The sequence below is a fragment of the Bison bison genome, unplaced genomic scaffold, assembly GCF_000754665.1.
Source record: "Bison bison bison isolate TAMUID 2011002044 unplaced genomic scaffold, Bison_UMD1.0 scf7180017863888, whole genome shotgun sequence".
NCBI classification, from domain to species: domain Eukaryota; kingdom Metazoa; phylum Chordata; class Mammalia; order Artiodactyla; family Bovidae; genus Bison; species Bison bison.
The window spans coordinates 860,563-876,794 of NW_011494460.1; the positions used below are offsets into that span (position 1 = coordinate 860,563).

The 16,232-nt window shown below is 42.2% G+C and overlaps 1 protein-coding gene across 6 annotated transcripts in view; it reads left to right on the top strand.

Annotated features, from left to right (window-relative positions):
* The window catches only part of AFF1 (AF4/FMR2 family, member 1), a 197,602-nt gene that overhangs the window by 129,548 nt on the left and 51,822 nt on the right, over window positions 1–16,232 (top strand). For all 6 annotated transcript variants that reach the window (XM_010833775.1, XM_010833777.1, XM_010833776.1 and 3 more), the window contains 3 exons: window positions 8,763–8,807; window positions 14,540–14,626; window positions 15,526–15,562. In XM_010833775.1, coding sequence (XP_010832077.1) covers window positions 8,763–8,807; window positions 14,540–14,626; window positions 15,526–15,562 — 169 coding nt within the window. The remainder of the gene's footprint in view (window positions 1–8,762; window positions 8,808–14,539; window positions 14,627–15,525; window positions 15,563–16,232) is intronic.

Sequence of the window (16,232 nt, forward strand, 5' to 3'; positions counted from 1 at the left end):
ATGCAAAGAGTTGACTCATTGGAAAAGACTCTGATGCTGGGAGGGGTTGGGGGCAGGAGGAGAAGGGGACGACAGAGGATGAGATGGCTGGATGGCATCAGCGACTTGATGAACGTGAGTCTGGGTGAACTCCAGGAGTTGGTGATGGACAGGGAGGCCTGGCGTGCTGCGATTCATGGGGTCTCAAAGAGTCAGACACGACTGAGCAACTGAACTGAACTACTCATCTTTAGGAAAACTGTGAAGGGTATCTTGTTCTCTGTTTTCTAATCCTTTATCCTTCCCTCCATGTTAACAACCCACAGTTTCCCTTTTTCCCTCTTTGTGCTATCATGCTCACGCTCTGTCGTGTCCACTCTTAATGACCCCATGGACTGCAGTCTCCTCTGCCCATGGGATTTCCCAGGCAAGAATACTGGAGTGGGTTTCCATTTCCTTCTCCATCTTTGTACTGTAAGTGTTTCCATAAATCTGTCCAGGGACTTAAAAAAATTCTTAGCTGGAATACTGGGTGTGGAAGTCGGCGTTTAGATAGATCCCCGAAGGGCATGACACTTCTGAAGAAATAATACTGCTCAGCCTTGTACGTTTTCCAGCCCGAGTAGGCACACCCCAGTGGTATGAGCAGGTTCTTGGAATGGCCCTAGCTATGTAGGTAATTTACTTTGTATTCACAGAATAAAATGAATTTTATGTCAGAACCTTGCTCAGGCAGGCCTTTTGGCTTCCTCTTCTAATCCATCTCTGGGAAATGCTGATTGTGGCATCTTCATGATAAATGCTCAGGTTTATTTGTGTGGTGTTAGCTTTAACGTGCATTGTCTTATTTTGTCCCGACAACAATCCTGTAAGGCTTTGTCTACGTCATGTGGATCTGCCTGGTGTGTAATAAGCATGACTGATTAAAAGAGAGGCCACCTCCACCCCCCAGATATGTCTCTTTCAAGGACTTTGCAATCGTCTCATTTGGGAAGCAAGAGTGAAGTAGCCAGCAAATGCTGGGCGGGACACCAAGTCCTAGGTTTCCCCAGGAGCACCTCACAGGAAAGCTGACAGTAAATCTAGGAACAGTTCTGTGTGCTGAGTGTTACATGGGGCAATCCCCGAGCACCAGGGAGGAAGCTGTGGACAGATTCATAGAGATGTGTGTTTGGGAGAAGGCAAGTTATTCGGTACATGCTGCTGCTGCTGCTGCTGCTGCTAAGTCACTTCAGTCGTGTCCACCATATGGGGTCCCCATGTCTGTGTGACCCCATAGACAGCAGCCCACAAGGCTCCCCCATCCCTGGGATTCTCCAGGCAAGAACACTGGAGTGGGTTGCCATTTCCTTCTCCAATGCATGAAAATGAAAAGTGAAAGTGAAGTCGCTGAGTCTTGTCCGACTCTTAGCGACCCCATGGACTGCGGCCCACCAGGCTCCTCCGTCCATGAGATTCTCCAGGCAAGACTGCTGGAGTGGGGTGCCATTGCCTTCTCCATATTCGGTACATAGAGGAAGGCTAATAGAGAGTAAGCACACATGTGGCAGAAACCTTGGGCTGTACTTTTGAGAAAAAAATGTTTTATTCCTATATTTTAAAAAAAGAATCTCAATCTTATTTTTGTGTTTTTATTTCTGAAAACATGATATATATCTTAATGCAGAATTGAAAAAGTGAAAAAAACAGACTTCCCCTGTGGTCCAGTGGTTAAGACTCTGTGCTTCCAAGGCAGGGGGCAAAAGTTTGATTCCTGTTTGGGGAACTAAGATTCCATATGCTGCATGGCCAAAAATAAAAATAAATAAATTAATTTTAAGACAGTAAAAAGGTATACAATGAAAATCTTCCCATTACGCTAGCCCTCTCGCAAGTTAATTTTCCTTTCTAGAAGTAGTTGATGTTAAAGGCTTCTTGTGTTATTCCCAGTGGTATTTTATGGATCATAAGTAACTTGACATATATGTTCTCTTCTGACATCACCTTTTCATGTATTCAAATCCTGGCAGATGCTGCACCTGCGCCTTCCCCTTCCCCCTCAATATGTCTTAGAGATGACCCAGCTCAGTGCATGAAGAGCGCCCTCATCCTTTGTTGTGGTTGCATGGTATTTCTGTGTAGGGGGCATGTAACACAGTTTTCTTAGCCAACTACCTAGAGATGGGCATTTAGATTTTTTTTTTTTTTTAGTACCTTAACTATTTGCAAACTAGGCTGAAATGAATAACTTTGTGCACATATCTTTTTGTGCACTTAGGAGTTAGTGCTCGAGCTCAAATTGCTGGGTCAGAGTATGGGAAATGAGAATTTGGTGACTCTTGCCAAACTGCTGTCTTCAGAGATTGTGCTGTTACCCTCCCACCAGCCCTGGAATTTGAGTGCCTGCTTCCCCACCTCTGTCTCATAGACAGAGTATTGTCAGTTCTTTCGTTTTTTGTCTTGCCAATCTGATATGTGAAAAATAGTTTCTAAGAGTAATCTTAATGTGTGGAAGGAGAAAACAATGAAAAACAGTTTCCTTTCTGTCTCTGGTATGTTTACTTCTGTGTAGTTTGTTTGTTAAGATGTTGGCTTATTATTCAGAGAAGCTACAGTATTTAGAAAGTCTCTAAAGCTCTACAAATTGGACATCTGTTTTCATATTCTGAGTCCAGAGGCTGAAAACCACAACGGCAAATGTTGATTGGCGGCTTCTGTGCAGCAGGCAGTGTGTGACTGGTGATTCAGAAGGCAGACCTGGCCCCTGCAGTCCTGGAACTGGTGATCTAGAAGAAGCAGAGATGGTGGGATGGGGGGAGCTTTGGCAGGAAAAGTACACACAGCCATGGGCACACTCGCTCCGTTTCAGGAGTGAGGGAATCAAGGAGTGCTTCCCAAAAGGTGGTTCTTAATCTGCAACTCAGACTCTGAGTAGGACTCATCCCGACACAGGTGGGAGAGGGAAAGGGGTCCCACAGGGGCAGGAGGAGTGTGACTTAGCTAGTTAGTTGGAGCTAGGTGAACTCCAGTGGTAAAGAAGCCGCCTGCCAATGCAGAAGACACAGGAGACGTGGGTTCAATCCCTGGGTCGGGAAGATCGCCTGGAGGAAGAGGTGGAGATTCTCCAGTCTTCTTGCCTGGAGAATCCCACGGGCAGAGGAGCCTGGCGGGCTACAGTCCATGGGGCTGGAAAGAGTCGGACACGACTGAGCGCACGTGCACGAGCAGCATAGTAGATGCCATAGAGTGAACCACAGGCTGAGGGGTGACATGCTAAGCTGGCCAGAGAGCTCATTCGAGTTGTCCATAAGCTCTTAGGGAAAACCCAAATGAACTTTTTGGTCAACCCACTGTGTTTGAAGAAAAATAGCGTGAGTTTTTGTTTAACCTTCTAAAACATACACAGACAGAGAACCATTGGGGTTTCTTTAAAAGCTGTCATGCCAGTGAAGACCGCCTTGATAATGTTGGCCCCGTGTGTTGATTTCATGTATCAGTGCCTCCTGAGAGTTTTTAAAGTTTCACATTTGACCTTCATACCAACCCTGCAAAGTGGTTAGGATTGGTAATATTATCCCTTCATTGCCACGAGGAGATAGTTCCAGAGAAGTTGAACCTTAGCCAGCATCGCAAGACCCGATCCTCAGCGGAGCCAGAACTAGGATCCAAGATCTCTTGGCCGCCTTCATCAGCATGCTGCCTCTGTGCTCCCTGCAGTTCTGGTTAGTGATAACTAAGCCTTTTTTGAGAACAGCATTGTTTAAAAAAGTGCTGCTCTGTTGAAACTTGAGAGACTTAAAGCACAATATTGCCAGAGCCCCGTGGTCTCAGCGGTGAGGTATATTTCTTCCATCTGCCTCTTTTCAGCTTATTAAAACAAACTGTGTCATGCTTAGGGGACATTTACAGACATCTTTTATTTTGGTATCAATGCATTTCCTTAGGATTACACAATGTCATTCCAGGAGGAGTGAGAAATCAGACCGAGGCCAGTATCACTGCTTTTGCTGGTCTAAAGTACCCCCAGTAGTAACAGGCAGTTAAGGCTGATTACCCACTTCTTTGCACACGCCCAAGGGAAACAGTACTCTTTGAAAAATGGTTTTGGTTTTGCATACAACAACTGGGATCATATCCCCCTCTCCTTAAATACTGGTATATTTGTGTCTGGCCTGAAGTTGAGGTTTTGGGGACAGTCTTGTAGCAATATTAGGAAAGCAGGCTCAGTCACTTGAGTGCACTGTGTGACCCTGGACATGTAAGTTAGTTTCTTTAGAATTTAGTGTTCATTTTTAAAAGTGGGGTAATACCACAAGATTGATGTAAGAATTAAGAGTATTATACAGAATTCCCTCAGATTTTTATTTCATTTTTCAGCATCTAATAAGGAATGTATCTACAGTTGATGAGTACATTTCGTGTCTTAACTTTTTCCCCTGCCAAGCTAATGATGGTGCATCTTATAACAAATCATGTCAAATGGAGGAAATAATATTGGGTTGGCCAAAAAGTTCGTTTGGGATTTTCCATATTTCTATAACATGTTATGAAATAATATAATATGAGTTAAATGCAATAACAAGTACAATGTGTATTCAGTAAGTAGATACCGTTTTTTAAGTTGGGTAGGATTTTGGTTCCTGTGTTAAGGCCATACTCCCTGGGAAAGTGAGGGCTCCATCGGGAGATCTGTCTATGTATATACAGGACCCCCAGATGTGTGGGGGCTTTCCAGGTGGTGCTAGTGGTAAATAATCCACCTGCAAGAGTGGGGAGACCTAAGAAACCCAGGTTCTACCTCTGGGTCAGGAAGATCCCATGGAGGAGGGCATAGCAACCCACTCCTTGCTTGGAGAATCCCATGGACAGAGGAGCCTGGCAGGCTATAGTCCACAGAGTCACAAAGAGTCAGACCCGACTGAAGCAACTTAACACACGCAAACACAGAGATGTATAGAGTAGCTAAGTTGGTCTTCTCTAGGAACCTAGATATTAAGGGTGGAAGACTGCCGTGTGATCTAAGTCAGTATTCCTGCCATAGAAGGAAAAGTAGACAGGAAAGAACCCACAAACCAGAGCTTCTGCATTCATGCAGTTAGCATCAATTTTATTGTTGTTGCTTTTTAATCACCTCTTGTTCTTTGAGGAAATCTTACCTAAAGATGTCCAGCCTGAACTTGGCCGTGCTTCAGAGAGGTTGCTTGTTTACTCTTTGGCCCCAGTGTTAAAGGGAGAGCCTGGCTTCTCTGAGCAGGGGTGGCAGGACTCAGCTGGATACGCTGTGGGCAAAGTGGATTTCAAGGAAGGGGATTAAGCCATAATGCTTTGTTGAAGCACCCCTCCCTTTTTGGAAATTCTCCTTCCAGTGGCAGACTTGGAGGTGCCAAATTGTACTTTTTAAAAACAAGGCAGCCTGTCCGTATGGATCTTTCTTTGCAAGCGCAGCTGAAATACCTACTGTACTCTAGTTTAAGAGACTTGAATTTGGGTCAGGGAAGAGTGGACATACCATCTCGGGTAGATGGAGCATATTAATAAAATGGACTCACACTATACAGACGATCTTGTAACCAACCCTCTTTATTATTTTTTTTTTTACCCTTATTTCTTTTTTTTTTTAATACAACCCTCTTTAAATAAAGCTTTAAAACACACCTTGGTACACACAACAGTATTTAGAGATAAAGGGGCATTACCCCTCACTGTCTCACACTCTTGAATGGCTCAGTGTAGATGTGGGGAAGGGGGGAGAGAAAAATATAAAGTGAGTGTGGTAGAATGCCAGCATTTGGAGAATCCAAGTGAAGGGTTTCTGGGAATTTCCTCTACTGTCTTTGTTATTTTCTCTATGAGTGTGAAATTCTTTCTAAAGAAAAAGTTGAAAATATCTTGAGCATCTTTCCATGCCAGCACATGCATTTACATCATTTTATGTATATTGATGTCCATTTTATTTATAACATACTGCTATATGGGAGCCCTGTGAAAATCTTTAGTTAGACTCCTGTTCGTGGGCATTTGATCCTTTCCAGTTATTTGCCATTGTAAACAGTGCTTCTTGGAGATCTTTAAATATGGTATCTTCTCATGTATTTGGAATAGAATTCTGGCACCCTTTTAATATAACCCCACTTTCATAATGGACCCGATATGAGAATTTGCAGTACGTTAACCAATTCATAATACTTGAATCTTAGGCTTTAGTTAGAATTTTAAGCAGGTTAAATGGTGACTGTTCAGCACTATTTATCTTACTCTGACACCAATAAACAATAATCCATAGAAAAAATTTCTTCAATTCTGGCTCATCTCATGTAATAAAATTTTTAGGAAAAAACAAATCTTTTAGTGACATCAAACATCTTGGCTAAGGGTTGATGGCTTGAGTAATGTTACAAAGATCGGAAAGCCTTTTAGTCTTCTGACTTGGTCGCTTCCTGACCCCATTCTGTTCGAAGCAGGGGGCAATTGTTTTCTGCCCTCATTCCAGCTGTGCTTCACTATTTCATTGATTGCCATTTTTTAAATTAATATTTAAAAAATTGAAATATAGTCGATTTACAGTGTTGTGTTAATTTCTGCTGTACAGCAAAGTGACTGAGTTATATATATATATATATATACACACACACACACACGTTTTCTTTTTTAAATTCTTTTCCCTTATGGTTCATCAGAGGATATTGAATATAGTTGTCTCTGCTATATATATATAGTAGGACCTTGTTGCTTATCCATTCTGTATATAATAGTTTGCACCTGCTAACTCCAACCTCCCACCCCATCCTTCCAGCAGCTGCCTCCCCACTGATTGCCAGATATTTAATTTATTTTCCTTTCTTATTTTTGGATGTGCTCGGTCTTTGTTGCTGCAAGTGGATTTTCTCGAGTTTGTCTGGCCCCCATGAGCAGGGGCATCTCTTTAATTGTGATACCCAGGATTCTCTTGTTGCAGAGCGTGGGCTCTAGGGCGAGTGGGCTCAGCAGTTGTGGTGAATGGACTCAGTTGCCCCACAGCATGTGGGATATTCCCAGACCAGGGATCGAGCCCGTGTCCCCTGCATTTTCAGGCAGATTCTTAAGCACCGGACTGTCAGCAAAGTCCTGCCAGATATTTTAATTGAATTCTCATTCCAGTAACAGAAAGGATGGCGGCAACTATTTAACCAGAGTCAGTAGTCCTCTGCTTTGTTCTGTTGATTTCACTTCAATTCCTAATTGTTATTGTTCCTAATGACACATGTGAAAAATTAAAACCATAGGATATAATTGCATGTTACCCTCAGGTCACAACAGCATTCATTTGTTTCTGACGTTTGTGCTGTAATATTTGGTCCAGTTTTTAGACATTCCTTAATAGTCTTGAAAAATGAAGACTGGATAAGCAAGTCCTCTTGTTAACATGCACAGTGCCTAAGGGCAGGTCCAGTTGGGCCAGCAGAGAAAGGGGATACGCTGGACTCTGACCGTATCTCCTAACTTTCAGACCCCTATCTCAAAAATAACAAATTATAAACGTTTCAATAAAACTGTCTCTGTGAAATTTACATGTTTTAAAACCAGACCCAGGCAGGTCAAATTGCATTTGAAATTTGACGTGTCCACTAGATTCAATTCCAGGACAGTGTGAATGCTGTATGCACTTTTCCTTTTCCTTAAGGAAACAGGAATGAGGAAGATGGTGGATTAGTAAACCCCAGATCAGGAATTATCGACCAGTGCCGTATTAAATTACACTTGAATGAGAAATGAGAGCCCTGAAAAGAACCATTTTCCATCTACACTCTGGCTGTGAGGCAAACCTTGGACCAACTGACTGGGAAGAGCAGCACTTTCTGCTCCAGAGGGGCAGTAAGAGTGTGTGTATTGCTGGGTTGGGGTGTGGGGGCTTGTATAGGAGGATTTGCCCAGGGCACTTGGCTCATCGGTTGACACAGAAAGTTGCTCTTCCATTTGAAAACCATGAAGTCAGGGAATTTGTTCCGTATCTCTAGTTAAGGAAAAAGTATTTTTTTTTCTTTTTAAAAGATTTCACTCTTCCATTGTCTTGCACTTTATAAAGACTGGAAAGTGGCATTTCCTAAACACTGCGTCTGTGATACTAGCAACAGCAGCTGTCATCTGTTTACCTGGGAGTAAGCAAGAGGGTCTTTCCTCTAAGAAGCCAGGTAATCTCTCTTCTTAGGGTCTGTCTCTGGGGCAATATTGTGTGTGTGTGTACAGTTGAAAATGCTGACTTCAAGTAGGGCTAGAGACATCCAACTTTAAGACTTATTTTTGGCAGGTTAGACTGTCACCCTAAAACCTATGCTTGGTTGGAGTCTGACTGCCTTACTGTGGGCTCAGTAAGACGTTCAGGATGATCGCCATCTTTGTGTTCGTGTAACTTGCCTCACTGGACAGATGTTGCTGCAAAGCAGGAAAATTACAGGTTTTCCCTTTCTGCCTCCACTCTTGTTATATCTATTATTCCCCTAGATTAACTAATATACTCATTTTCTTTGATATACACATGTTCCATCAGAAGCTCTTGACCTGCAGGTCACAATTCATCTGTCTTTGTCTCCAGCAGAACCCTTTCTTTCACAATGAGGTCAGGTTTATCTCTCTGGTTTTATTTCATCTAGAATGTGAAGTTTCTCATACTTAGCTATTAGCAGTAATAAAAGGGGGGCCCTGGGGTGATTCTCCTTAAGAAGTGTTGCTGTAAGTACTAATAGCATTCACTAATACCAGCACTCTAATTGTTTTTTGTTTGTGTGCTAATCTTTGTTTGCTAACTTTTTCTTGCTTTTCCCTTACAGCAGACCTACTCCAATGAAGTCCATTGTGTTGAAGAGATTCTGAAGGTGAGTTGATAATTATTTCTCGCTTGAAGACACACTTAAGTAGCCAGACATATATTCATTTTCTTTGACTTGAATGAACAGTTGATATTCTGAACTCCTTTAAACAGTTTGCCTCCTCCCTATCATACCTCCCAAAGCAAATGAATCAGAATAATAACAAAGGGAGTCTTAGGAAACCATCAGAGTCTCTGACAGATTTTAATTGAAATGAACTCTACAAACTCCATGACATTTGGACCAGAGTTTTATTGACCTCTCTCTCAGTCTTTTCTGATAGAAGACTCCAGAGAATCACTCACCAACACCCACCTACCCCACAGAGAGGAGACTCCCTGTGTTGCTGCAGTGGGAGGCGCCCTGGGTTAAGGAGTGCTTGGTTTTCACCTCTTGGTGTTTTATAGGAGACACCTCATTGGTGCGGGCCCATCTTCAATGCGACCATGAATTTTTTAAAGGGATAAAAAGAAAAACAGAAAGTACGTGGACATCTTTAGACCTGTCTTGAAAGGGTTATTTTTCACTCTTGTTGATTGAGACCATGCCAGGAACATTTGTGCTGCCTCTGCAAATACATCATTGAAGCCATTATCCATTTGTTCAGTTTTCCTTGCACACGGATGACCAATTCCTTCTAAAATTCAGCTCCAGGAAAAAAAGAAAAAATTCTCTTCACGAACCAGCATGCTTTCTTTTTATCAGAGAATTATATAAACTGTTATGTTTCCCATTTTGGCTTTAATTTCCAGGAAATTTAGAGCTAAATTTAATGCTCAAATACAGTAGCTGTAATAACTGAGAGTTTTGTTTATTTCTCATTCCTCCTCTCCAGCTTTTAATTTTCTTCCATGTAACTTTTAGTGATACTCTTTTACTGATACTCTTTTACTGATTTTTGGTTGGTTTCTTTTTTAAGTAGAAGAAAAGTGACACTTGTACCCATTAATGTTTACCTCTACTGTATCCTTTTTTCCTCAAAATATATGTAGTACTCCTGCCTGGAAAATCCTGCGGACAAAGGAGCCTGGAAGGCTGCAGTCCATGAGGTCGCTGAGGGTCAGATACGACTGGGCGACGTCACTTTCACTTTTCACTTTCCTGCATTGGAGAAGGACATGGCAACCCACTCCAGTGTTCTTGCCTGGAGAATCCCAGGGACGGGGGATTCTATGTGTCTATGGGGTCACACAGAGTCGGACACGACTGAAGTGACTTTGCAGTAGCAGCAGTATCCTTTTTTCCTCAAAATATATGTTTACCCAGTTATTTTTGGCTTAATTTTTCATTGTAAAGTATTGAGTTGGTGCTGAAACCAGTAATTAAGTATGTAGGTTACCTTCTCGTTGGTACAATTTTTGACAAATGTGGTATCTAGCCAAATGTTTGGGACACAGTTCCATTAGTTTTGTTTTACCGTCTTTGGTCCCCTACTTTCATAGTTAGAATTTTCTAAGAAATACCTCTAAGGAAACATACTTTGTACTGTCTGAAAATGAGAATTTTTTTGCCAATCAGCAAATAAGTACGAATAAGCACTCTTGATTGGGCTTTTGTTCTATCCTTTCCCCTCTGGTATTTTTGAAATTCTTTGATGAGTCATAAAAGTAATAAATGTCTTAGTTGTAAAATATGACCTTAGCATTTTCTCTGAAATTGTGTGTGATCTGTTCCATGGTTGTTTCAAAAGTAAATGCAACAATACTGATGATCTATCTCCTGCATGTGTCAGACGCTTCTTCTCTGGTCTGACGTGCTATATGACTTGTCGAGTCCTTTATGTCAGGTGATGATGGTATTAGACCATCAGGCAGGCACTTTAGATTTAATAAACTTGTCCATCCTCCTTCGCCTCTCTGCCAACATCATGTTAATGGGTTCTTGCTTACCTGGAAATCCTTGAAAGTAGGTGGTTAATGCAAGCCATGGGTGAGTGTGTTCATTTGGAGATCATAAAAGAGAAAGCAAATCGCAGGATATGCTGGTTGAAGAGGGGCGTGGATGGCCTCTTCTCTTCTATCATGGCCTCCGTTAAGTCCCTCCTGAACTCCTCCTGGACTTCGGTTTCCTCATGAGGAAAGCGGAGGCCCCAGGCTGGCAGATAGTAGATGACTCCAGGGCCAAATGCAGCTCTCCCTCTTTGTCGTCCATGCAGATAACTTCCCTCTGCCTTGTGGTTCCTGTTCTTATCTCTTACCAGTAATTACAAAGACTGCCAGGAATCCTAACAAAGATCTTCCTGACGGGTAATAGAAACTAGTCCCCAATATTGTTGGGTTCTCTGGTGGAGATACTAAGAGTGGAAGCCTTTACTGAAGGGGCCGTGGTGGCCTATGACTCGAGCAGATGGCAGGGTGAGAAAATAGCATACAGACTCTATCAGAAACTGGGGGTTGGTTATCAACAAGGGTCCAGACGGGGATGGTGCACTCAGTGGGCATGTGAAACGACTCAGGTTTTCCACTTCCAGTGCCACAGCCTGGAGAGCCTTTTGGGGAAGTTTTTGCAGTGTTTTTTTACATTATCTCAGTGCCACCTTCCAGGGACACTGGTCCAGTGAGTGGTAGCACCATGATTTGTTCACTCATTCATTTATTCAGCAAGTATCTGTGAAGACACACACACTTCTCTCAGCACTAGAATAAATGCTATAGGAATAGGAGTCCTTTCCTCTCGTGAAGATCACGGTGGGGGAAGGTAAATGTGTAAGTGTCAGCTGTTGGTAAGCGCTGTGAGTCTTATAGCAGGCAAGTGAATAGATGAGAAAGCAGAGGAAAGAGGGCAAAAGCCTTGAGGTGGGAGCAGGTTGGCGAATTAGAGGAGCGCTGAGTCTGGAGCAAAATGAACAGGGTGCAGGGTGGGGGCAGATAGCAGCAAGGGCACCTGGAAGGTGGGAGCGAAGCAGGTGCTCAGTGACTCACCCCCGTTCACGTGATAAGCCATTGGTGAAGCAGGGGGTTAATTCAGGGCCCCGGGATTCTGGGCAGCCGCCTCTCCTTATGGCTCCAATCCTCCCAAGGCCTAACTTCTCGTAAGCTCAGCGTTTAGGGAACTATATAAATTCTTTTCACACTCCCATCAAACCACTTAGGGCCTGGAAGAGTTTATGCACTTTTCCAACTGCCTGATTTAATAGTTGGGAGCAGCCTTAGGCTCTGAGAAGACAATGGACGTTTCTTGGGAATCACTGGTGACTAAAAGTCACAGACACTGTTGGCATCCTAAAGAAATTCTTGGAAGACGGAAGGGTGATACTCTCAGACGCCTCAGTTATTACATGTTCTTACATTGTAACCATTGTTATAGTCCCACACCTTAGACTATGGTCGTATAAATAAAACAGCAGGAAACTCTGGTGCAGTATTGAAATTCTTTAAAATCTAGGCTTTTAATTAAAAGATGTAGTGCTTTTAATTGCTTTCTCTGATCATATATTCCAGCACTTTATTTTTGTTTCTTTGGTTTATGGTTTTCTTGTTTGTCTCTGGCCACACAGCTTGGGGGAATCTTGGTTTCCCAACCAGGGATCAAACCTGTGCCCCCTACTGTGAAAGCAGAGTCTTCTTTTTCTTTTTATGGTACATTTTTTTTTAACTTTTTTATTTAGTGTTGGGGTATAGCCAGTTATCAATGTTGTGATAGTTTTAGTTGGACAGCAAAGGGACACAACCATACATATACATGGATCCATTCTCCCTTACGGAGAAGGCAACGGCACCCCTCTCCAGTATTCTCGCCTGGAAAATCCCATGGACGGAGGAGCCTGGTAGGCTGCAGTCCATGGGGTCGCACAGAGTTGGACATGACTGAGCGACTTGACTTTCACTTTTCACTTTCATGCACTGGAGAAGGAAATGGCAACCCACCCCAGTATTCTTGCCTGGAGAATCCCAGGGACAGGGGAGCCTGATGGGCTGCCGTCTGTGGGGTCGCACAGAGTCGGACGCGACTGAAGCGACTTCAGCAGCAGCAGCATTCTTCCTTAAACTCCCCACGCATCCAGACTGCCACATAGCATTGAGCAGGGTTTCATGAGAGCACGGAGTCTGAACCACCAGGAAAGTCCGTCCATCCAGCACTTTATACTTTGGAAAAAAGAGAAGAAATGATCTTCGCCTGCCTCTTCCTGAGAACTGAGGCTTGGAGCACGCAAACCCCTCAGGCTAACCTGAGCAGCAGAGTCAAGAGTTAAGATCCATTCTGGGACTCTGACTCCAGAGCTGTTATGTTACTCTTTCCATTCTATTTTCGTATAGATTTCCTCTTCTGTACTGAACAATGGTTAGTCGAGTGAGTGAGGGCATGATATCACCTTTAACAAAAATTACTCAAGCCAGCATCGGTTACTTTGCTTGTCACTGTGCCAGCTCGTTTATGTCTGTTCTGGCCTCTACAGCCTGAGGGCGGCTGCAGGGACTGGTGCGGAGGATATGGGTGGAGGTGGGCAACGGGGCTGTATTTGCCTCCAGCTCCATCTCCAGGTGTCACAGGATCAGATGGCATTTCTGCGGGGGATAGAGAGGTTGGGGTAAAAGCACAGTGCCTTGTACAGTGAGGCAATACAGCGTCGTCTGGGGGCCCCAGCCTACTAGCGGAGGGTTGCCTGCCAGACCTTCAGCCAGTTTCCCTGGCAGGTCTGACCCATGCGGGGATGGGATTCTTTCTTAGACTCAGACTCGAACATGGAGGGGCTGTTCCCTGCACTCGCAGCTCTCAGCTTCCTGGGAGACCTGCCCCTGACATTTTAGACCTTGTTTTTCTCAGCTGTGAAAGGAAAGGTCTGGTGATAATCTCCAGTGGCCATTTGAACTCTTGGACAAAGTGTGTGCATGCATGTGTGTTGTGTGTACATACTTGGAATTAGACACCTTTCATCTGACATTTTGTTTCTCACTTAAAAAAAATTATTTTTAATTGGAGGATAATTGCTTTACAGTTTGTGTTGGTTTCTGCCGTACAACAGCGTGGATCAGCCATAGGTGTGCATATACTCCCCTCCCTCCTTAACCCCCTCCCACCCACCCCATCCCACGCCTCTAGGTTGTCACAGACCCACTGGTTTTTTAGCAAGTGAATGAGCTTAGAAAAACAGGACTCATGTCAAGAGAAACATATTAATTTGTGAAAGAAATCTTGCTTCCATGTAAAAAGTGAATAGAAATGAAACTTCTGTTAATGGAAAGGGCCAGTGGCTTTTTAAGGCCTTCTCTGCAAAAGTTCTTATGTCCTAATAATGTGTACCAGGGAAGGGTCAAATCCATTAAAACCCTCCCAAGTGGAACAAGTGACCTGAATTACTTGTTTGCTTAAGTCAAACAGGAAAGTTCTTCTTCCTTTGAGCTTAAATAATTCCAGGAAATGCAATAAAGACGCTGAGGGAGAAAGAAAGCATTGAGACAGGACTGAGTGTTCATAGTTACATAAGCTGGTAACACCTACTACCGTTTTTTATGCTTCACGCTGTTCAGAATGTTCAGACCATTCATGTTCTGTGCTCTTGTTTTTCTTCTTCAAACTGATCTCTTTTCAGTTTTGTTTGTTGGAGAGCTTCAGCTTTTGAACAGAGCCCACCAAGTAGGAGTTTTTTTTTTTTTTTAAAGTCACTGAAATAACTTTTAAGATTTTACTTTCCATTTACCATCACTCCACTGTGCATTCTGTTTAAAAAGTTGACTTAAGTAGCAATAAATGTTCTATTTATAATTTACTTTTTCTTCCCGTTCCAAATCTCTTTCCAGGAAATGACCCACTCATGGCCTCCTCCTTTGACAGCAATACACACGCCTAGTACAGCTGAGCCCTCCAAATTTCCTTTTCCCACAAAGGTAATTCCTTACAAGTCTAGTAGGCACTGCATCCACACCAGTGACAAGGCCTGAAGTATTGCTCTGCGCTGGATTAATCAAGTACTATTTGTTGAACTCTTCAGAGAATAGGTTAACATTGCAATTAATTTAGCTCCTAAAGTGCTTCCTAATGCTTTCAAATGCTTCTTCACTTTTCAATTATGTCAATAGGAATGTCTTACATGTGTGTAGGATTTTGTAGAGTATGAAAATAATCAAGACTTTATAATAAATTCTTTTTTTTTTTTTTTTAGAGTCTTTTCCTTAGTGGGGAACACCAAAGGTACAGGGGAAAAAGTGAGGTGGCATGTCTGCACCCTAATTCAGAATTTAGGCACATACAGACACACATTTACACTTGTCATACCTCCTGTATTGTTTAAAAGTTTAATGTGATCAGCTACATTTGTGGTAGTTTTAATAGCAAGGTAAATTGCCAACTTACAAGATTCTGTTGAAGTATTTGTGAACAATATATTTAAAACATTGCCCTTTGTTTTGGTTTTGGTTTTTGTACTTTTGGATAGCCTTCAGAATATAGAAATCTCACCTCAGATCTGTGTTCAGTCCAGCCTGGTATACATGCATATTGTTGACATCATTATTCCTTTCCATGATGTCATTGAGATTTTAATCTACCACTAAACATATTTTCTAATGATAATTTTTTTCTTAAAAAAATGTAATTCATTATTGATTTTAAGGTAAAGCATTATACTTTGGAAGGAAAAATGAGCTGTAGGGAACAGCAGAAGAAATAAAACCCATTTCATGTAAAAATTAGATTTATCAGTATTTATCAGATTCAGCAGTGGCACAACCTTGGATTTACAAACCTTAATATTTTATTAACTAGAGATTTTCATTTTTCTTTCTAGGATTCTCAGCATATCAGTTCTGCGGTCCCAAACCAAAGTAAGTAAATATGTGGAACTGATTATTGCATTGGAGAATAAAGCATGTTTTTTATTGTTTTAATACAGAAAATATTCATGGAAAATGATGAGGTTAACCTCAGCAGAGATGAGGTTAAAGCTAGGAAGGGCATAAAGAACAGCTTTATGTTCTCTAGGTGGGATTGCAGATTAATGTGAAGAGTTAATGAAAGTGTCTTACTAAAGTACCTAAAAAATATAATTTGACATTACCTGACATACGATAAATATCTCGAGAGTGACTCTAAAAGCATATACAATTATCCAGGAATTGTATAAAAAAACAGATTGGAGTATGTTCTGTGTTTCTTGTATTTATTTTAAACAAAAGAAATTTCTACGAGGAAGAGAACACACAGCTTCTTTAGACCTTCTGTATGTATTGGCCATAGAATTCATTTCTGGTTCTTTTAAATGGATTGTAAATACTGGAGAATTCAGGAGGAACCAGAACCGTAACTGGATCTAGCCTCTCTGTTCATCCGTAACCCTTTAGTTCACTAAATTCTTTGTTTCCCAACTATATCCAAGGCATTTCAAGCCTTACAAAAATGACTGATGTACTTCCAGTCATTTAGTTCATCAACATATGGTGAGTGCCCAAGTTACGATGTATTGGTCTTCACAGGGCTTAGGGAGACCAAAGTAAG